Source organism: Petaurus breviceps, unplaced genomic scaffold (assembly GCF_028583685.1).
Source record: "Petaurus breviceps papuanus isolate PSGF00001 unplaced genomic scaffold, PetGlider_PUasm1.0 208, whole genome shotgun sequence".
Lineage (NCBI taxonomy): Eukaryota > Metazoa > Chordata > Mammalia > Diprotodontia > Petauridae > Petaurus > Petaurus breviceps.
In genome coordinates this window covers 10,291,012-10,313,320 of record NW_027185852.1, presented here as the reverse complement: position 1 = coordinate 10,313,320, position 22,309 = coordinate 10,291,012, and the positions used below count along the sequence as shown (strand labels likewise).

Genomic DNA, 22,309 nt, shown 5'->3' with positions numbered 1-22,309 from the left:
GGCCCTTCTAGGGCAGAACTCTTCCCTGGAAGATGGCAATCTGATATTGAGCTTGGGCTAACTGCATGATGCCTCCCTTTGTTATTGTGATGAGCAGCACAGAGTGGCGGGAAGGCTTCTGGCTTTGGAGTTGGGGACCTGGGTTTGAATTATGATTGAAAGGAGGAGGGGGAGGGGGGGCAAGACAAGACAGTGACTCTGCATTTCCAGGGCCTGGGTTGGAATCTTCCCTTTGACACTTCTTACCTGTGTGACCTAAGTACATACTAGTTAGGTTATCATGGCAATAGGGCATCCAGATTAAGAGGGACCAGGGAAGCGCTCATGTAGCCCCATTCCTTATGCAATTGAAAACAAAACAAAATAAAACAAGAATCTCCAAACCCTTCAAGGTTCCTAAATGCCCAGATATCAGGGTATTGATAAATAAATTATAATTCCAAAAGGATGTGGATCCCAGATTTAGAGCAGGAAAGGCCCCCAGAGGCTTTCAAGTTCAACTGACCCCATTTCACAGATGAAGAAATGAAGGCCCAGAGAAGCAGGATCTTGCCTGAGAGTGCAGACAGAACATGTTTGAGGAGTGGATTCGAACTCAGGTCTTCTTGTCTCTGAGTCCTATGTCCAGCATAAATCTGCAAAGACCCTTATGACAAAATATAAATTTTTGAAAAAGGAATCAGAAGAGAACACACACGAATGATGACTGAAACAGGAAGAAAAATGAATGGGAATGAACAAAGAATTCTGAGGGTGGCTTAGAGGGAAGGCCTGAAAAGGCAGGACAATTTATGGACTAAAATTTGCCTATTAACATGTAAACAATTATAAATGAAGTGTAAATGGTTGTTTGGCTATTTAACATTATTTATAATAAACCTTTTTTATGATTTAGGAAACTTTAATGTAGTTTATAAAAAAAAAATAGGAGCAGGGAGGACTCAGAGTCCTGGAAAATCAGTGTGGGGAAGTGTAAGAGTGCTGAATTGGGAGTTGGGGGGTCTGGTGGGGATTTCTGTCCCTGAGACTCATGACCTCTGTAACTTTGGACAACTCCCCTAGTGCCATGGGCTTCAGCTTCCTTATCTTGTCTGTCAAATGAGGCTATTGGGGAGGTGCCCTCTGAGATCCCTTTCAGTAGCAGGTGACCCTATGAAGTCTGTCAGGGGAGAACCTGCCTGGCCTGTTGCTATGGAGCTCATCAAGGGAGTGATTAATCACTCATAATATGTCAAGGGATGCTCCATCTAGGGGGATCTCTCCAAATGTTTTTTTCTTTCCCCACACCCTGAAAAGTTCAAGCATTTTAGGAAAGCGCTGTGTCATTCTTAAAACTAGACACAGCATAGGATGAGTGTTAGTATTCATCCCCATTTGACAGATTAGGAAACTGAGATTTGGAAAGATTAATCAATTTGCCCTGACTCATGTAGTTCCAAAGTGCTAGAACTGGAACAGGAACCCAGACCTCCTGCCTTCCAGCTCCATGTACCACTCTTCCATTCAGTGCAATGTCATCAGCATCCAGGCAGAACCACTTCACAGTGATCAGAGTGGCCAATATGACAAAAAAGAAAAGGAAGTGTTGGCTGTTAGAGGAGATATTAGAAAACTAAAATACTCATGCATAATTGGTGGAGTTGTGAACTGATCCAGCCTTTCTGGAGCACAATCTGGAACTATGCCCAAAGTGCTATAAAACTGTGTATTCCCTTTGAAGTAATAATACCACTGCTATATCTATATCCCAAAGATATCCAAAAGAAGGGAAGAGGATATATTAGTACAACAATATTTGTGATGGCTAAGACTTGGAAATTAAGGAGATGTCCATCAATTGGGGGATGGCTAAACAAGCTATGGTATATGATTGTAATGGAATATTATTGTGCTACAAGAAATGACAAGCAGGATGATTTCAGAAAAACCTGGAAAGATTTACATGAACTGATGCAAAATGAAGTGAACAGAACCAGGAGAACACTGTACACAGTAACAGCAATACTGTTGGATGAAGATCTGTGAATGACTTAGCTGTTCCCAGCAATATAATGATCAAAGAAAATTCCAAAGGACTAATGATGAAGCATTCTATCCACCTCCAGAGAAAGAACTCATATTGATTGAATACAGATTGAAGCAGGCTATTTTTTTCTCCTTTCATTTTTTTCCTTTTATTTTAGTCTTCTTGTACAAAATGACTAATATCAAAATGTTTTACATGATTACCCCTCCACCCCCCCCCCAAAAAAAAAAAGAATCCAGGAAGAGGGTGAGGAAGGGGAAAGAACCTTGAGCTCAATGTCAGAAGAACAAGCACAGAACACCTGGCTTGGAAGCAGTAAGATTTGGATTTAAATCCCACCATAGACATTCACTAGCTAGATAACTTTGAATAACTCTCTGGACCTTAGCTTTTGTATCTGTAAAATGAGAGTTCATAGATTTTGAACTGGACAGGACTTTAGAGACAAGCTCAGATCTTTTTACAATATGTTTTGTAAATGTGCACTATTGGATGACACAAGGAATTAGAGACCAGAGTGTGCAGAAGGCAGATAAGTAGGATGGGACCCCATGGATGAAGTGCGATGAGTGTTGTAATGGGGCATGAAGTGGAGTGGGGTCAATGGAAAGACCCAGGGCCACTGGTTTTTACAGTGTGTGTATGTGAAAACAACAATAAGGGGGAAGGAATTTTGCTAATATTATACTGATTTGAGATACTGGAGTCCTGCTAACCCAGTAAGAAGAGAAATTTTTAAAAGGTCTTGGTTATATTGTATGATAATAGACATGAATATCATTCAATGTCTTCAGATAACTTGGTTGTTTCATTTTATTAGTGAAGTCTAAATGTATTTACCCGGTCTTCATGATTCCTGGCTCATGTAGCCTGGTTCTCTGTCCATAACTTAAAAAGGTCTTGATCTCAGACCCCAGGTGTTAGCGCTTCTTCTCCCTCAAAATTACTTTGTAATACTTTTCTTTGAATTTTGTATTTGCTTATCTCAACACATGATTGTTTTCTTTGCATGTCTAGCATGTGGCAGGTAGTTAATAAATGTTTATTGAATTGAAAAGGTTAGAAAGGGCATTGTTCATTCTTCCATCTGTCAGCTACCATGTTTGTGCCATCTACTTACCTAGAAATGTGTAGAGTTCCTTGTTGGAGCAACAAAATATAGGCTGAGAGAAAATGGCCCTTGAAGGTTAGCCCAGGGCTTCACATCCATTGGGTCAACATGTCAACTCATTGCTGTCCTTTATGTCTGTTTCCTCTTTTGTTTTGCCCAAATTCAATTCTTCTAAAATACTTGCTTCCTCCTTAACAGAATTTTGGCCAGCTCCCATTACTGCACACCCTGTTCTTTTTAGTTCTCCCAGTTTTCGTTTTTTATCTCCACCCCGTCCTGACCCTTGTTCTTCATGTATTCTCTGTCTCTGGCTGGCCTTGCTGGTTTTAACTCCTCACCTTGCTCTGATCACTAATACTTGCCTGATTCCTTGAGATTAACTTATCTTCAGAATACATGCCAGCAGCGCCAACTGCCTCTTTGCATGTCCTGTCTTGTTCTATTTGCAGTCATAAGGAGAAGAAAAGTCTGTGTGGCTTGAACATTGTCAGAGTACTTACCTCTTCCATGTTAGTGTGCATAACTCTCAGCAATTCCTTCTGTCAATGCTAACAAAAATGAAAATCATGGAATCATTATTATTGAGTTCCTCATGAAAATTGTTCTCTCATAAAGATGCAGCATTTACATAGCACTCTAGGGGTTGCTAAGGACTACCATTTCATGTGAGCTTCACAACAATCCTAGAAGGTAGGTGCTATTAAAATTCCCATTTTACAGATAAGGAAATAGAGGCATAGGTGAAATGGTTTGCCCAGAGTCACACAGCTAACAAATATCTAAGACAAACTTGAGTCTTCCTGACTCCAGGTCCCACACTCTATCCACTGTGTCACTGGTCACTTAAGTGGACCAGGGAAACAATAGTAAAAAAAAAAACCCTGACATAAAATGTGTCATATTCCACAGAAACAGTCTAAATAAGCCTGTTTTGGTTCTTTCTTAGATTACATCCATTATTGATACTTTGGGATACAGTTGAGAATGGCTTGTGAGTCAAAGAAGGCGTTGTGCCAATTATGATGTGTTCACGCTTTGATGGGCATGGATAACATCAAAATTTAGGCTTCCCCTGAAAAGCCCATTAAACAGCTACTTTGTCTCACAGACATTTTCTCCAACGATATCCAAATGTCATTTGGATTTGATAAGAGTAAAATTCTTAATGTGTTCTGAGGAAGAATAGAAATTGAAGGCTTTGAACTAAAATCATGTGGTCAATTGGACCAACAGATGAATACCTTGGTGGTTTCCAGGCAACACCCATCCAGCACAAGGCTATCTAGGAGACAGCTGAGGCTGTGTATGTTAAGTGCTTGACTGGGCCTTCTGACTTCTTGACTGGGCAAGATTACATTTAGAGCAATGAACACTAACACAATGCTGGTCTAAATATTGATTTCCAGCATAGTGAAAGAGATGACAACCATTTACAGGTTTTCTTCGAAAAATGATAACTATTTCAATGGAAGTGGTTTCCTTTGTAATCCTAGATATTTTATTTTCTGTATTTAAGACCATTACTCTGAGAAGGGGTCCACTGACATCATTAGACTTCCAAAAGGTGTCCATGACACAAAAAAGGTGAAGAATACCTGTCCTAGAGAGTATAGAGTCAAAAACTTATACAATATTCATGGAAGTCAGAGGTCATTGCTCCAAAGCAGTGAGATAAAGATGACAAATACATTCTTGTTTAAAAAAAAAGTGGATTGATAGATGTTCTTAGTACATATGCTGCATAGTTTGAAAAATTTGCAGAAATCCTTTTGGAGCAAAGTCGTCACTTCACAAGTAAATGCATAGTTAAAACCATTCACAGTTTGATATCTCTGGATTTGATGAAGGGAACCAAAAGAGATTCTCTTGGTACCTAATATATCTGAGATCTTAGAGGGATATCAAAAGGTGTTGATTGAGCTACATGGACATGAACTCAGCCAACAGAATACTGTATCAACAAGAAAGTGTCAAAAACTGGCTGAGGATAGAAGGTTTGCTTATATAAATTGAGGGGTTTTTATGACAGCAATCTCAGATCAGGTCATGGGCCCTAGAAATTGCAGAAAAATTATACTTAAGCAGTCTAGACTTATTGACTGAAGTTGATCATACACAAAATAGTAGAAACTGTACAACAAATTGTTGAAGTTTAAAAAAAATACTATAGAGACAATATGCCTAGAGAGTCATGATCAGAGACTTAGAATTATCCATAAGGAACATATAGACAACAAACACCCCCCCCCCCAATATCCTGGAAACTTCAATGAGTGAACTGTCCTGCAAATGGGACATGAACATGTACAGAATTTGTCCCTCACAACCCCCCAACATAATATTGATCCACAACAATTTAAAAACCTTCTTATTGAATGCTCCTTATCTCCTAACTTCGTGGGATAAGGAGCTTTTCAAATATAAAGACCTAGAAAAGAAACTCAAACCTTCTGGGAAGAGGAAGAGAAACATGCTATCCCCATTATTTGGTCTGTCACTGACATTGTTCCAAATATGCTTTCAGTTAGTCTGTAGAAGATAAGGTTATATCTCAATACATTTATCCAATTACAAAAGCATTTATTTTATCTAGCTATGGAATAAGTAATAGAATATGAAATCTAAGAGAATGATAGCAGAATGCTGAATTCTGAAATTCTAGGAGAACTTCATCCAAAAAAAAAGAGAGAGAATGAAATAACACTGATAATAATAATTTTTTTTATTTGTAGAGGGTTTTGTAGTCACAAAATTCTTTCACATTTATTATCTCATTTGATCTTTATAACTTTCCTAAAATTATAGGGAAGTTTTGAGGTTCCATGGGAAGAACACTGGCCTTGAAGTCAGAGAACCTGGATTCAAATCCCTCCTCTGACACTTATGACCTGTGAGACCTTGGGTCAGTCACTTTAATTTCCTCTAACCTCAGTTTCCTCATTTGTAAAAAGAGGGGATTGGACTAGAAGGTCTCTGAGATCACCTCCAACTTGGGATCTATTACCCTGTTACTAGCTCCATTATATTGATGAGGCTCAAGGTTCAGATTAGGAGATTGAGGGCGTTTAGGGAGGATAAAAGATGGTCAGGCTCTTCTGCTGTTTTCCCCACCATTTAGCAGCTCTCTAAGAGGAAGATTTCATACTAAATCAGCAGCCAAAGTAGAAAGATAAAAGGCAGGTAATTTACAAATGTAACCTATCTGAAGCCATACCTATTGTAATGGAATGTTGAGAGTGGAATCAGCTGGCCTTGGATCTTTGGGAGTAGAGTTGTAGAACCTCTTTTCTAGTTGGGGATATTTTCTGCCCAGTCATCAGGGTCTCTTCAGTAATTACTGAATATATGCCTATAGCTGGAAGGCAAGTTTGGGAGAAATGCAGATAGCCAGTGATGAAGACTCCAGGCATTCCCTCCTCCACATACTAGAGGAATCCCAACTGCCCCTGTGATCTTGACCTTCCTAATAATCCTCTGCCTGACCCAACCCACCACCCCTTCTTGATTTTGTTTTGGATTTCCCAGAACTTTAATTGATGCGGAGACAGGGCACCTCTCTTGCCTTTATTCCCAAATCTATACTTCTAGATTTTTGTGCAGAGTATGTCACTTGGTTGAGGGAGCAAAAAAGGGGAAAATTTTTTTACAAGAGAGGGGTGGTGGGATGGTGAGGCTTATTCAATGACTGAGAAATGGGGACCTGCAGTCAAAGTCTGGGGCTGGGGTCTGGGGAGCCTCATTTTTAAATTCCCAAAGTTAGGACATCACTCTGGGTATATGGACTTTACCTATAGGGGCTATAGCTTGAAGCAATGTTTCTTGGAATACAAGCACAGCAGAAAGCAAAACAAGGAGTTGCCCCAAACCAAGGTGCCATCAAGACTGTCCCAGGCTTAAGTGATGAACTTAACTCTCAACTTTCCTAAGACTGCTTCCAATGCTTGCCATAAAGGTATAGAAACATGCTATATAAGTGTAGGAAATAGGTTAACGTTCACCCTAGACTTCTGGTCGATACTTCATATATTGAGCTGCCTCAGTGGGCAAGTGTGTGTGTCTGTGTGTGCATGTGTGTGTGTGTGTGTGTAAGCCAGGGCTTGAGTTCATATCTTCTGATTTCTTTGCTATCTAAATAAATCATTGTGTTCTTATTGACATAGGAAAACTTTTACTAGGTGCATGCCAAGCAAATGCAACTCTCTACTGATCAGAGTTGATTTTACATACTTGTACAAAATGTCAGAAAAAGGAGCCCAAGAGTTTTATTTAGTTCATTCTTCTAAAATTTACTTTTTTACAGTCTTCAAAGGCCCAGAGATTTAGGTCCAAAAGGTACTTTAGATGTTCTATCCCTCCATTTGGAAATTGACTTACAGGGTTAAGTGACTTGTCTAAGTGAGCTCCTTGAGAGTCGGGACTGGACAGTTGGTGGTGGTGGTGGTGGTGGTGGTGGTGTGTGTGTGTGTGTGTGTGTTCACCTTTCTTTGTGTCCTCATCCATTATACAGACTGAATCATATAGGGAGCAGGTGGCAGTGTGGGGTACTCTTGGGGGTTGGAGACCCCTAAAAAGAAAATCATCAAGAGAAAATCAGGAACCCTAGCCTGAGCAACCATTAACTCTCCCAGTCCTACAAGGGAAATAAGTCCCAGATTTTGGGGCTTGCTGACTGAGGCCTTCCACAAGTCTTGTCTTCCTCCACTGTTCTTTGTTGAGGACTCCTCAGGGTGTCTCTGTATTTCCCTGAATCTCCCAGAAGGTGGCTCTACAAGTTGCCTTTTCAGCTGTTTTTGTCTAGCTCACTGCACCTTGTTCCGCGGGGTGGCTGGCTTTGTGGTTCTTGCTGGCATTTTCCTAGGTCAGCTTAGAAGGGATGAAAAGATTGTCTTAGCAGCATCTACTCTGATGATAAAGACTCACATAGACTCAGAGAATGTTAGAGCTAGAAAGACCCTGGCCTCATAGACAATCATAGAAAAGACCCTAGAACTTGAGCTGGAAGGGATGTCAGAGGCCAGGTAGTCTAATCTTATTTTACAGATAAAGCAAATTTTGCTGATGTAAGTAAAAGGTCATCCAGTCCTTGAAGTCTGACTCTTCTTCAATATGGCAGATGAGGTCTTCCCATCTTAGCTTGAACATCTTCAGGGTCCCATAGATATTTCAAACTCAACCTGCCCAGTGTCCAAAACAGAACTCCCATTTCTCTCCAAATCTTCTCTTCTAAAATTTCCTGTTACTATTGAGGAATTAATAAATGTGTGTTGGTTGACTAAGGGGTTTTTCTTTTACTAGCTCTAATTGTTAGGGAGTTTATCATGCTATTGAATGGAATTCTGTTTCGCCATGACTTTTCCTTGTTTGTCTTCTTTCTTTCTTTTTTTTCCTTTTTTTTTTTTTTTTGGAGAGGGGAAGCCAGGGCAATTGGGGTTAAGTGACTTGCCCAAGGTCACATGGCTCGTAAGGGCAGGATTTGAACTCAGGTCCTTCTGACTCCAGGGCTGGTGCTCTATTCACTACTCCACCTAGCTGCCCCTTGGTTAGGGAGCCAAGCAGAATCTATCCATGTGATAACTGGAATCTTCTCAAGCACAAATATCCCAAGTTCTTTCAACTAAACCTTATGGTAGAGTCTTTAGTCTCCTCACCATCTAAGGCTGCCAGCCCTCTCTTGAACATACCAGATCTTATCAATGTCCCTTTTAAAATATGATTCTCAAAACTGAATCCCATGTTCCAGATGTAGTTGGACCAAGGTACCAGTGTACTGTGAGTAGAAAGGTCTTGAGTATCTTCCCATACCTGAAGGTTCCAACCAGGTACATTGGAATACTCTGAAGGTTTTATTTGTCCTAGGCGAGAGGAGTGGGATCCTGATCTGATCTACATGACTTTTGATAATCTATGCTGGTTCTTACTTCTTCTGTTCAACATTTAACCACAGGAGGCAAATAGGGATTCAGGGAAATGAACTATGTTTGGAATTAGGGGATCTGAGTTTGGGGCTAACGTTATTGTCTGTGTGACTTCGAGCAAGATATTTCTTTCCTCTGGGCTTCATTGTCCTCATCTGTAAAACGATAAGGTTGTAATTACATGGCCTTTCAGGTCTCTGCCAGCCCTAAACCTACAATTCTCTGAAGGAGAACTTGGGCTTGGGAGGCTAAGATAGGGCTATTAATGCCCAAGGTTCAGAGTTAGACTCAGACTGTGTTTGCTTTTCTATTGTCTTAAAAAAAGGATTTAAACTGAACAGCAGCTGGTTTGAAATACAATACACATTATATTGTGCTTATAAACAGTCAAGACATTTTAAGCAGAGTGTGGTTTTGCAAAAATGTGTCCAGAAAATGCCTGTGCTTCTAACATGGACCTTCATAGTTCCCAAGGTAACCTACCAGGCTGAACTTTCAATATTCCACAAGCGAATCATTCAAGACATAAAATTGAAAATTTAATATAGCTAGGACATAGATTCCCTTTCAGTGAAAAATAAACTATTTTTCTTGTCCAAATTAAATATTTTCAGAAGTTCTTCTTAATACAATCTTTAGGGTAGAAGGAATGATTTTCATATCAGATTTGATATGTTCAGACTCAAATTCTCTCCTTTAAAAGAGTATATGCAGGTGTGGGTATCTATGTGTATTTCTTTTTTTTAAGTTTGAATTAAATATAATCTTTATTTTGGGAGATGTTGTCAAAAGTTTCACAAGTTAATCTGATTGATTTTATTTTATATTAAATCACATTAAAAATAAAACCTAAAGTGGCTTGTGCAATACGTTATTCCCAAAGTTGGGAACTAGAGAGCACACAGACATATATTTGTTTTCATCTGCAGGATTCTTACAGCAGTATGTCTATAGGTCAGAATATTATCTGAAAACAGGATAGTGAAAAGGTTTAGATATGACATCTTTTTAGGAAAGGAATTTTATCTTTTTACAAGGTCCTTTTATGACTAAGTTCCCCTGATTCAGCCACTTTATATGCAACAGCAAAGCCAGGTACTTTCCTGGTGAGTGAAGTGTGAATCAAATGTTGAGGATAGTAGAAGAAATTGCATGTGTGTGTGCGTGTGTGCATGTGTGTGCGCGCGTGTGTGCACGTGTGTGCATGCATGTGTGTGCGCAGTCATACACACTGGAGAGAATGCTGGCATTAGAGTCAGTACCCAGACTCCAATCCCTCAATCCCTTATTACCTGTATGAAACTAGGCATGTCCCTTGATTTCTATACGCCTCAGGCAACTCCTTTGAACTTAGATAAGGCAAAGGCTGGTAATAATCCACACTGGTAGGTAAAATTTTTAGCACTGAGAGTTCCTGACACTGATGAAACCCCAGATCCTTGGCACATGTGCATGTGTGTGCCCATGTGGGTGTATGCCTATGAACATCTGTGGGAACATGGGTATATATGCATGTGTAGTGTGTGTGAATCCTTTCATCAGGGTGCTGTATAAATGCCAAAGGAGGTGGGCCAGTCATAGCCAGAATGAGGGATGTCCGAGGGACACTCTATGGACTTATTGCTATCCATCAAAATGAGAAGACATTTGGAGGAAGTACCCTAGAATGACAGGCTTCTTGTTGACGACTTACAGGAGAACATAAATACAAATTACACAGAAAGAACCTGCCCTCCCTGACATTTTTTTGAGTCTCATCAGAGATGAGAAATAGCTCTGACCTTAGGAAGAGAAAGGTCTCAGCTAAAGTGCTCTTGTCTCAAAGCTTCTTTCCCTGGTCCAACAGCATCTGAGTTGTAGCAGCTTTGAACACCATCCAACCATAATTATCGTCCCTTTGGTACATTTGCCTCAGAGAGCCAGCCAATCTAGCACACAGCTGCTGAAGAGGCCAGCAAAAATCTGGACTGAGGATCTAAGTGGGAGAAATGAACCAGAGAATTCTCTTCATTTGGCTGATGGAGACACCCTGTCTGCAGGGATATGGTGCTGTCCAGTGGCAGGTGGCATCTTCCTATGTTCTTCTGGAGGGTAGCAGTCAGGCGAGATAGGAATCTGGGAAGACGCCAATCCAAGTTTTTGATCCAAATGCCAGTTTGGTAGGGGCGGGGTCCTGAACAACTTCTATGTAAGAAGCCTGAAGTGCTGGTGACGAATGGGCAAACTGCATTTGTTTCTTGTAGAATATCTGAAAGGAATTGGGGCAGTTTTAATTGTTGAGATTTTTGGAATTGCTCAGTTGGAATAGTGTAGTGCAAAGTGCTTTGTTCAATGTGAATTTGGTATCACCAAGTCCATTCGACTTTCCTTTCTTTTGTATGATACCCTTTTCAATTAAAGTCAATGTACATGCCAGCTCTCATAATAGCTACAGCAGCTAACATTTACATGGTGCCCATTATGTGCCAGGTGCTGCCTCATTTGATCTTCACAAGAACGCTGGGAGGTAGATGCTATTATTATCCCCATTTTACAGATAAGAAAACTGAGGTAAATAGAGATAAAGTGATTTGCCCAGGATCACACAACCATTTGGTGTCTGAGGCTGGATTTTTACACACTGTCTTTCCCCTAACATCCCATGCTGGAGGAATGCCTTCATGTTCTTTGAGGACTGGATCATCTGGAGTTAGGAGACCTCCATTTGAAGACTGCTCTGATATAGTTCATCTATAAAATGGAGATATTAAAATTGCCTTGAAGACACATGTACCTGCTTATAGTACTCACACACCCCTCTCCATTCCTTCCATTCTGCCCCTTTGGACTTCCTCCTCTCTTCCCACTCACATCCCCCCTCCCAGAGCCATCCTTCCCCATGGCCTCCTCGGGGCCTGGTGCAGCTCCTGAAGAGGCTGCAGGAGTCTAGCCGCTGCCACCTATGAGATTGCTTCTGTGCACTCTGGAGCTGTGTAGAGTTCAGGATAAAGCCCAGTAAATATTAGGGTGCTACTTATTGTAAGTTATGGTTTTTCCAGTTCTGTCAGAGCTGAAATCTCACATCTTTCTTTTAACTAGTTTCTTTTTTTTTTTTTTTTAATAAGAAGATGATCCCTGACCTTTAAAATAGTCATGGACTAAAGCCAGCAATTCTGGAGGCTAACTTTGAAGTGACTCCCTTTAAAAGCTTTCAGAAAGTCTCTTCCTAGGCCTTAGTTTTCCTCATCTGCATTCTGTGATGACCTGAGGATAACTGGATCTCTGGTGATGTACTGCTCAGGTCAAAGGACAGGCTGAACCTAGTGATAGCTCCTGCCTGCTTCCCAGACAGTCCTCAAAAGTTGCATGGAGTCAGATCAGAATAAACTCACTCGTTCTTCCTCTTGTCTCCCATTTGCTTCTAATTAGAATCACATAATTTGAAAGTTAGAAGGAGCTTAAGTTTGTGGGTTGGGGATAGGGTAAGGAGAGGAAGGGGACTCTCCTACCAGAAAGTAGGCAGTGGGGAAGTGGAGGGAAGGAAGGGAGCTGTGCATCCATTTACTTTACTGTCAAATTAGTCTGATCACCAAGTAGCAGAGGCCTGTTGTTATGTTATAATATATCCTTGGGATAGAAATCTCCTGTGCTGTGATGGGACACTCTGCTGCTAAGGAGATGACAAATTCTCTTTGATGTCAGAGGAACCTGGTTCAGATCCCCCTCAGTATTAGTGCCTAGTGACCATGGGTCACACCACATGGGCAAGCTCCCTGGACCTCAGTTCCCTCATCTGTAAATTGGGAAGACTTCACTAGGTGACTTCGGAAAACCCTTCTAGCTCTTGCTCTATGAACCTCTGATTTTTTTTTAAATACATATTCTACGATTTTTCTTCCAATGTATAAACTAGTCTATTATTTCCAGCAAAAGGCATCACCGTAGTAGGGTCACCATCCAGCTTGATCTTCCCCTCTTGAAAAACTATGCAATTGTAGGCATATTTCTTTAAATTGGTGGTGTCCAGATTTGGTAAGAAAGTGTCGGGGGCCTCCACCCTCCAGTTTGTGTGGTTTAAGGCAAGAGCCAAGTTCGAAGGCACACCGCACGTACCTGCTTATAGTACCCGCACGCCTTTCTCTATTCCTTCCATCCCGCCCCCTTGGCCTTCCTCCTCTCCTCCCACTCACATCCCCCCTCCCAGAGCCGTCCTTCCCCGTGGCCTCCTTCGTGAGCGGTGCAGGTCCTGAAGAGGCTTCAGGAGCCTAGCCGCTGACACCTACGGGATTGCTTCCGGGCACTCCGGAGCTGGGGGCAGCTGGCCCGGGTCCAATAGCCTCTGAGGGCCGGGCTGCTCAGCTGGAGCCCGGGCTCCGTAGGCGGGCGGTGGTTCCAGCAGCAGCGGCAGCGGCCACAGCAGCCAACACGAGCTCTCGTTCCCTCCCTTCTGTCCTCCCTCCCTCTTTCCCTGGCCCGCCCACCAGGCGTCCCGTGCGCTCCAGCTCGGGCTGTTCCATTGCCCGGGGATCCGCGCTCAGCCCAGGGCGGAGGCTTGGCGTAGCCCTAGTGCAAACCGTCTCCTTGGGCGTGGGGAGGAGCCGCACGCCCCTGAACACGCCCGAGGGTGCTGGGGGCCTCATCCTCCTCTCATTCCTCCTTCTTTGCTCCCCCAACCTCTTCCCCCTCCCCCAGGAAGGTCATGCACCTGTGATTTTCTTCCCTCCCTCAAATTCCCCCTCCTTTTCCTTCATCTTCCCCCTACCTCTCCTTTCTTCGACTATTTATTTATCCGCTCCCCACTCGCCTTGCCCATGAGCCTTCTCGGAAGCTACCGGAAAAAGACCAACAATGATGGGTACGAATCTTTGCAGCTGGTGGACAGCAGCGGTGACTCGGGAGCTGGCAGCGGCGGGAGCAGCGGCGGCGGCGGCGGCGGCGGCGGCAGCGGCAGCAGCGGCGGCGGCGTCAGGCTTGGAGTGACCCCGGTTGCGGCGGTAGCAGCAGCGGCAGCAGCTAAAAGTCCCGCGCGGCGCCCACTGACAGGCGTCAGCACCATGGACAGCTCAGGTGCTGGGCCCGCGGGGTAGTGGGGCGGGGAGAGGAGTTGAGTTGGGGGGAGGATGGAACGTGCGGCCCGGCGGGGCATCGCCTTACCGACCCACCTGGGAGGCCCAGCCCGGCGCTTGTCTCTGCCCCAGCTCTGGCCCGCTCAGTCACTGGGATGCGACCCGGGGAGATCTAATGCCAGGTCACCCCCGTCTCCAATTTCCCCGGTTCAGGGAGCGAGGAAACGTTAGATGTGGCCAGGGGCCCTGCAGCCTGGAAATTGCGCCTCTTAATCTCGGGGCTGGTGAATACACCAGCTGGGAGGGGGAAGGGGAGGGCGGGCCGGCAGAAGGGCGGGGAGCAGCCGCTGCCTTAACTCTGTCTGGCCAGTAGATGAGAAGAGGGGAAAGAGTGAGTACCTTGCTTGTTTTGTAGTCTTTCAGCTGTTATCAAAGCTCACATTTTTCTTTGCAATCACGTAGAGTAATGTGCCATATTAACTCTCCTGCCCGCTCTGTCATAATCTTTATTGAACACCTCAGAGATGGATGCATCATTATAAAGAGCTTTTTAGTGTTTGCAAAACATTTACTTCACCATTCTTATGTTTGGCCTTGTAATACCTTGCATACTTTTTTTTTTTAGACATTTAAATGCAGGCGAGATAGAAAGGCCTGGGGATTTCATATACAGCTTTGCAATTAAGCATCTTGAAAACCGCTGGTAGGAAGCTGTATCTTTCTAACTAAAGCTGTGTCTTTAGCTAAACGTAAGTTTAATCTACCGGTGATGAATGGTGAGGCTCTTTGGCCAGGGGGTAGTTGTTTAACTTTGCAAGCCACGGAGGTTGGAAGTTTGTTTTTACAAGGGTGATTCATTTTAGGAGGCCTTTGAGATCATGTTAGTATTGGGAACTTTAATACAGGAAGCCCCAGCAGTCCTTTGGATAGATTATTGCTTGGGTCGTTTGGAAGTAGAGCTGAATTAAATTTGGGCATATTGCATGTGGAAGTAATTATTTGTTTTAACCAGTTGATAATCTCCCTGGAAATCATTATCTCAGTCCATTACCCCACCCCCAGTCCTGTTTTGTTGTTGTTGTTGTTTTTTTTAATATGCTTTGTTGCAACTGAATTTTACCTGTGAAGCTTTCCTTGAATAGAGGTAAGATAACCAGCTTCCTTCCTGAAGCACCACTTTTAAAAGGCAAAAATCACCATTGAGGTGCTGGCTAGCTGGGGGTTAGTTATTGATGGTGTAAGAATATAGTTCATATTGCTATGGATTAATAGTAGCTGAAAGTCCCTCACTTTATTTTTGGTGATGATCATGAGAATGGAGCAGTTCTGTTAGAGAAATAAAAGAAACTTGAAACCTGGCCCCTTTCAGATGAACCCAGGGCAGAGGTTCTTAACCTTCTTTGTGTTGGGGCCCCATTTGGTAGTCTGGTGAAGTCTATGGACACCTTTTCAGTGCAAAGTTTTTAAATGCATAAAACAACAAAAAAAATAGGGATTACAAAGGAAAGCAATTATGTTGAAATACAGCTACCCAAATACTTTTTTTTTTTTTTTACAGTTAATGGATTCTAGGTTAAGAAGCTCTAACCGAGGGATTGGTAGGTAGCTCCTTGTTTTTTCAATCTGTAGCTACCTAAATATTTGAGGGTGTTTGTTATCAATAAATCACACATCCTCCATGAGTTCAGAGAAGGGAAGAATGCATTGCTTTGACACATTCATGTCCTACCGCAAACCACTTAAATTAAGGGTGCTGCAATTCTCATTGTACTTCTGACATTGCTTGGTTCTTGGTTTTGGAGAGAGGACACGCTGCAGTATCATGCAGGTCATCATTCAATCAACAGTTTATTAAAAAAAAAAAACTACTTGGTGCCAGATATTGTGTTGGGAAGCTGGGGATCCAAAGGCAAATGTGATGGAGTTTCTGCCTTTGTCCTGTGAAAAGTTCCAGCTCAGGCTCCTCACTACTCCCTGACCTTGATTTGAAACCAAATTACTTCACTAGGCCTCAGTTTCTTCATTTGTGAAATGAGAGCATTGATCTGTTCAAAACTTTGTCTAGCTCCAAATTGATGATCCTGTGAATAAGAAGGCTTACAAAATGGTGTTACCTTGCCTAGATCCATAAAATGTCTCTGGCAGTGACTGCCCTGCCCACCTCAGTGGATTATCAGGAGGGGAGGGCTTTTCAAACTGTAAGGCACCATGGGAAATTGAGCTCTAAAATGCTAACACAGATTGTAACATGTCAGGGGCTATTATTTTTTCTGATCTTGCTCCCGTACTTTGTTTTCATTAATTTATAGAATAGATGTTCTCTAAATGGCGCTATGTTAAAGGGAAAGTGTCTTAAATAGAGCACTGGCCTTAGAATCTGGTCCATCTGTTTTTGACTCTTGCTTTAGAAACTTGGTGGCTATGTGACCTTGGGCTAAGTGCTTAACCTCTCTGACCCCTAGTAACCTCATATGTAAAATGAGTCTAATAATAGCACCTACCTCTGGGAGTTGTGGAGGATAAGATGGCAAGCATCATGCCTTTCTACAGGTATAGGGCCATTTTCCTAAGGTTATCTGAGTTTCTGAGGTTATCTCCCATCAACCCTGAATTATCTTTCCATTAGAATATAAGATCCCTGAGGCCAGGGACAGGTTTTGCTTCTTCTTAGTGCCTTGCTCAATAAGGCCTTTGATTCCCAGATAAAGGTGGATTCTAAAAACAGTGTTTTGCCAGGAAGGCATCTGATGTTTTAACCAACCCTCCAGTCCCATTTGTGTGTGTGTCTGTGACCTGAGATGTGAATCAGACCCTGACTCTTGTTAGGTAGGGTGTGCCTGGGAGCCAAATGAACAAAATGAGCTTTTAGTTCCTGAAAATTCTGTCCTTGGGTTCAGATCCTCAGTTCCTAAAATTCCTACTTAAGGGATTGCTTTGGGGAGAAAAGCAGGTCAGAAACTTTGAATTTTTGCAAAAAGGTACTTTGTAACAACACTTTTTTGTGATAATTGGAGGGTGCCAAATCAGTGTAGTGAGAAGCAGATGGAAGAATGAAATGTAAAAATTATCCTTGAAAAATACTGCCCCAAGGTAGGCTTTAGCATAGTCGACTTTGCCTTAAAAACACCCCGCCCCCCAACCCAGGTGTGACCTTTGGGTGAGTTTGAAGCTATAAGGGACTTGAGAGCACATTTAGTCCAACACTCATACTGATTTGGGAAACTGAGGCCCAGAGATATGGTGAGCATCCACAGTCACAGGAATAATAAATAGAGGGGTTCAAATTTGAACTTGGAGCTTTTAGCTTGGCGGAAAGTGCTCCGAACTGAAGTCAAATCACTTGAGGTGAAGCCTCTCCGAAGGCACTTTCCAGCTGTTTGGCTATGGGATGGTCACTGACTTCTCTGGGCCTCCCTTAACTCAGTCTGAGGGAGTTGGTTGGGCCATTGAGAAGCTGTGACGTGCTCTGTCACAGAGCTCATGTTGGGGGCTTTCCTTCTATCCAATACTTGAGGCAATGACCTTTTGAATGTAACAATAATAATAGTACAATAACAACAATGGTAATAAGTAGAAGACATTTATTTACTGAAGTAAGGTTTGCAAAGAAGTTTTCAGACACTGGCTCTTTTGATCCTCACAGTAACCCTGTGAATCACGGATTGGTAGGTGGCGTTGCTCCCATCTTATAGATGAGGAAGCTGAGGCTCAGGTGGGTAAGGATGGATCCCACAGCTCTTTGTTAGGTCTCAAAGGCAGGACTTGTAACCAGGTCTTACCTGACTCTTCAGCCCAGTGCACTTTCTACTTGCGGTAGAGAGTTGCTGTGATATTCACATGACAGAAGGGTCTTTGAAAATTTGAAAACATGATATAAATCTCAGTGGCTCTTGTGTTACTCTCCTGACCTAGGTTTGAATCACAGGATTTTAGAGCAAGGGATCATTTAGTCACAGAAAACAGGATTTGAGACTTGAGTTGGCTCAGCAGCCATCAAGTCTGACCCAGACATGAAAGCAACCCCCATCACACCGTATTAGCCTAGTGGTCAGCAAACCCTGCACTTTACAAACGAAGAAACTGAGGCCAACTGCTAATTTTCCTTCTAGTTCTAATATCCTCTGACTGCTAAGTGATGTCACATAGCAACCTAACAATGTAACCAGCTCTAAAAAAATGGCCCCCCTGCTCTCAGTGGGGTACTGTTTCTACAGCTCCTTCCTGACACCTTCCTTGAGTTCCTGTTCTAAAAGTTTAGAAGGTTCCAACATTTTAAGGAGAAATAAAGGTCAGTTCTTCATTTCTTTTATTATAATATAGCTAGCTTTTATATAGCACTTTAAGGATTAAAAGCACTTATATATGTAAATTATAAGTGTAAATATAAGTCTATTTAAATTGAATATCTAATATAATAGAAATTATTTACATATTTAAATATGTTAAATTAGGCAGCTAGTGATAAAGTGGATAGACTGCCTTGGAGTCAGGAAGACCTGAGTTCAAATCAGGCCTCAGATACTTACTAGCTGTGTGACCCTGGGCAAGTCACTTAACCTCTGTCTCAGTTTCCTAATCTGTAAATTGGAGATAATCAAAGTACCTACTTATCATGGTTGTTATGAGGATGGAATGGGATATTTGTAAGACTCTTTGCAAAGCTCAAAGCATTATATAAAAGCTAACTATATTTATTTGTAGGTAAATATTAATATTTGTGGGTACTTATACGCACATATACTTATACATATACTTATATGCACATATACACATTACAACTAAGCACCCGCAAATATTAATATTTACATATAACACACAATATATGTATTTTATATGTGTGTATACATACATGTACATGTTTATATATACACATATATAATATATACATTATTATAACAAATGTTATATATACACATGTAATACATATATACGTATGTTTATATATGGAATCTCATTCGATCCTCATAGTGCCCTTGTGAAGTGGACAAGACAGTTATTCCCATTTTGCAGAGGATGAAACTAAGGCTGGGAACGTTTCCCTGACTTGCCCCAGGGTTGTGTAGCTAGTGAACGCAGACATTTTTAAGCAAACACTACGGCATTTTGATCCAGATGCCTTGGGAGCAGATTCTGGGAATAAAATGGGTTGAACTGAAGAGTTTAGACCTGGAGTAGTCCTTGGGTCTCTGGTGCTGCTGGATAAAAGCTGATATTTCAACAGCCCTTCTATTCATTAGCTCCTCTGAGTTTCCCAGAAGTCCTCACTTTAGAGATTCCGTAGGTGTTTTTATGCCCATTTTCCAAGAGCGGAAAGTGAGAGTCCCAGGTGCAGTGGCTTGAAATCACATAATGGCATTTTCTCAGTGTGGGGTCCTCACAAAGTCCTCTCCCAGCTCTCAGCATTTTCCCTGCATTGCTTGGCTTCCTCCAAGTCTCCGCTCAAGGCTCACCTTCTGCCAGATGCCTTTCCCAGGCCTCTGAAGTCTTCCAGCCTTGGCTCTGATGCCACCTCCAATTCTTATTGCCTGGATCGTGTTGTCTCCTACTTGGTGTTGGTGTGTGCTCTGCTCCCTTAGACCGGGAGCGCCCTGAAAGCAGAGGATGTTTTTTTCTTTCCTTTGTATTCCTAGTGCTTGGCACGGTGTCTGATACACAGCAGGTGCTTAATAAATGCACTAATAAATGACTATTGACTCATAAAGTGAAAAGTATACTGGCTCAGGAGTTTATAAGGCCTGGGTTCAGGTCCTGGCTTAGTCCCTATAGGACCATAGGTGAGTTATTTAGCTTCTTTGGGCCCCAGTTTCCTCATCTGTAAAATGGAGGGGGTAGACTTCATGGCCTCGAAGGCCTCCTCCAGATCTGAGTCTATGTTCTATGATCTCTCTGGCCCTCATTTGCCTCTTGAAAAATAAAAAGATTAGAAGTTAGGGCTTCTTAATGTGTGGTCCCTGAACTTGTCTTTTAAATCTTTTTTGGTAGCTGTATTTCAATATGCTTGGTTTCCTATATAATCTTATGTATTTTATTTTATACCTTTAAAACAAACACCATGATTCTGAGAAGGGGCCCATGGGCTTCGCCTACTTGCCAAAGGAGTCTGGAACAGACAAAAGTTCAGAGCTCCAGGACTAAGTGACCTCTGAGGTCCTCTTCTGCTCCAAATCTAGGGTCCTGGGGCCCCATAAAACCCACTCCATTCATTCTCTCATTTGAGACCTATGACAGTCCTGTAAGCATTTCCTGTAGATATTTTTATTCCTGTTTTAAATATGAGAATAATGGGGAAGTAAAGTGCCTTATTGTGCTCATGCAGCCAGGACTGTAGGTCTCTAATATGTCTGATACATACTAGAACAAATGAGAAGGGAAAGACACTGTTTAAGAATTAGGGAGATCCTCACCAGAAACTTCATGGGTGTTTCTGCTGCTTGTTTGGGGTGGGAGTGGGAAGCCTTCTACTGGAAGGGAGAATGAGACCAAAGGTGCAAGATATTTATTTCAGCATCAACACTCCTTTTAGTTCCTGTACAAATGTACCAAAGTTCCATCCTAATTGATGTGCTCATTTCCAGCATCTATGATTCCATTGCTATGTGAACCTTCTGTATCAGTGTAGATTCGAATCCTTCACCTGAGTACAGGGATATATGATAGTCTGGGGCCAAACAAAAGTCATCATTTGGTGGCCCATTTCTTTGGTGATAAGTGTGTTGGGACTTAGTTAGATTGGTCTGTGGGCATCTTTGTTCTCAAGGCTGTGCCTGAGCCCTCCCAACTTGATAGATCCTTCTTAGAGAATGTACTTCAAAGACTTTGACAGTGGTAACCCACGGTCATCTGCACAGTAGCAGATGAAGTTGATTAACAGTTTGGGGAAAAATAATGAAAATGTAGAATTATCCAGGATCAGGTCAAAGGCAAGAAATCATATAAAGTGTTGAATAAGGCACTGAGGTACCATGTACAATGAGAAAGATCTGGAGGCAGGGGACTTGGGTTCAAGCCCTCGCTCTGCCATGTACTACCTAGGTGACTTTGGACAAGTCACTTCATTTTCTGGGCCTCAGTTTCCTCCTCTGTAAAGTGAGGGGTTTGGGCTAAGAAGGCCTCCAAGGTCCCTTCCAAGGCATATCCTGCAATTCCATAATGTTGAATGTCTATTGCAGCTTTAAATTAAAGCTCTTAAGAGGCTTCCATTCTTAAAGTCATCTTCTTGCTGAAGCTTAGCAAGTTTATGATATAAAGCCTTGTTCCTTAAAAATTGTTGGGTGATATATCTCTCCTGAAATGAGAGGCTTGAAGCAAGAGAGCTTGGAGATGTCCTAGCCCTCCCTTCTGCGTCTGGGGTCCAGAGAAGGGGAGCAGTGACTGGTCTGCTGGGGTCACTACAGGAATCAGATGCAGGATTGGAGTTTAAATGCCAGACCCGCCTGACTCCAGGGCTGTTACTCTCTTGGCTGCCCTGCCATGGAAGTTGCATGTAGAACCATGGAAATTCACATAGAGCTGGGGTTTGGCAGAAATGAGGTTAGGCCTAAAATAACTCCTGCTGTAGGCAGCATGGGGCTTTGGGGTGGTGACTGTTAAAATCAGAGGATGTGGCCTGTGGCGTCAGGAATCTGTCTTCAGGCATTTCTTTTGTGTGACAGACAGTGAAAGGGTGGTGGATTTTTGGAGGACTCTTCCCATTGGACTGCTATTATTATGTTGTGAGTATAGATATTTAGATATTAATAACAACAGAAATTTCTATGTGGTAGCACAGTGTGGAGACAGTTGGCATTTATGTCCAAAAGATCTGAGTTCCAGACTGGCCTCTCACACATAGCGGCTGTGCGAGCATCAGCAAATCACTTAACCTTCCAGTGCGTTACAACCAAGCTCTTTGACACTAAGCTGCACAGATGGAGACAGTTTTCTTACTGGAATTTCCCTGCATAATGAAATCTCCTAGCTAGTCACCTACCCGCCCCCCCCCCCCCCCCCATCTGCCATTTATGCATTTTAAAGTTAATAAAATAGTTTGGACTTTACCTTCTTTTGCCTAAAAATGACTTTGGGAGGTAAGGTCTATGGCATCTGAAGCTGAAAGAGTGCTTTGTCTGTGGTCCCATACCTAGGAAATGTTGAACCACGATATGAATCCAGACCACTCTGATCTTGTGCTCAGCCCTAACCATTATGGGACATTGCCTTTATGATAAGCTGG

At 42.4% G+C, this 22,309-nt stretch overlaps 1 protein-coding gene across 1 annotated transcript in view; it reads left to right on the top strand.

Moving 5' to 3' along the window:
• The first annotated feature begins 13,556 nt into the window (after positions 1–13,556).
• LOC138165262 (auxilin-like) overlaps positions 13,557–22,309 on the top strand; it is a 137,231-nt gene continuing 128,478 nt past the window's right edge. The window contains exon 1 of the mRNA XM_069093404.1: positions 13,557–14,098. Coding sequence (XP_068949505.1) covers positions 13,843–14,098 — 256 coding nt within the window. The 5' untranslated portion in view covers positions 13,557–13,842. The remainder of the gene's footprint in view (positions 14,099–22,309) is intronic.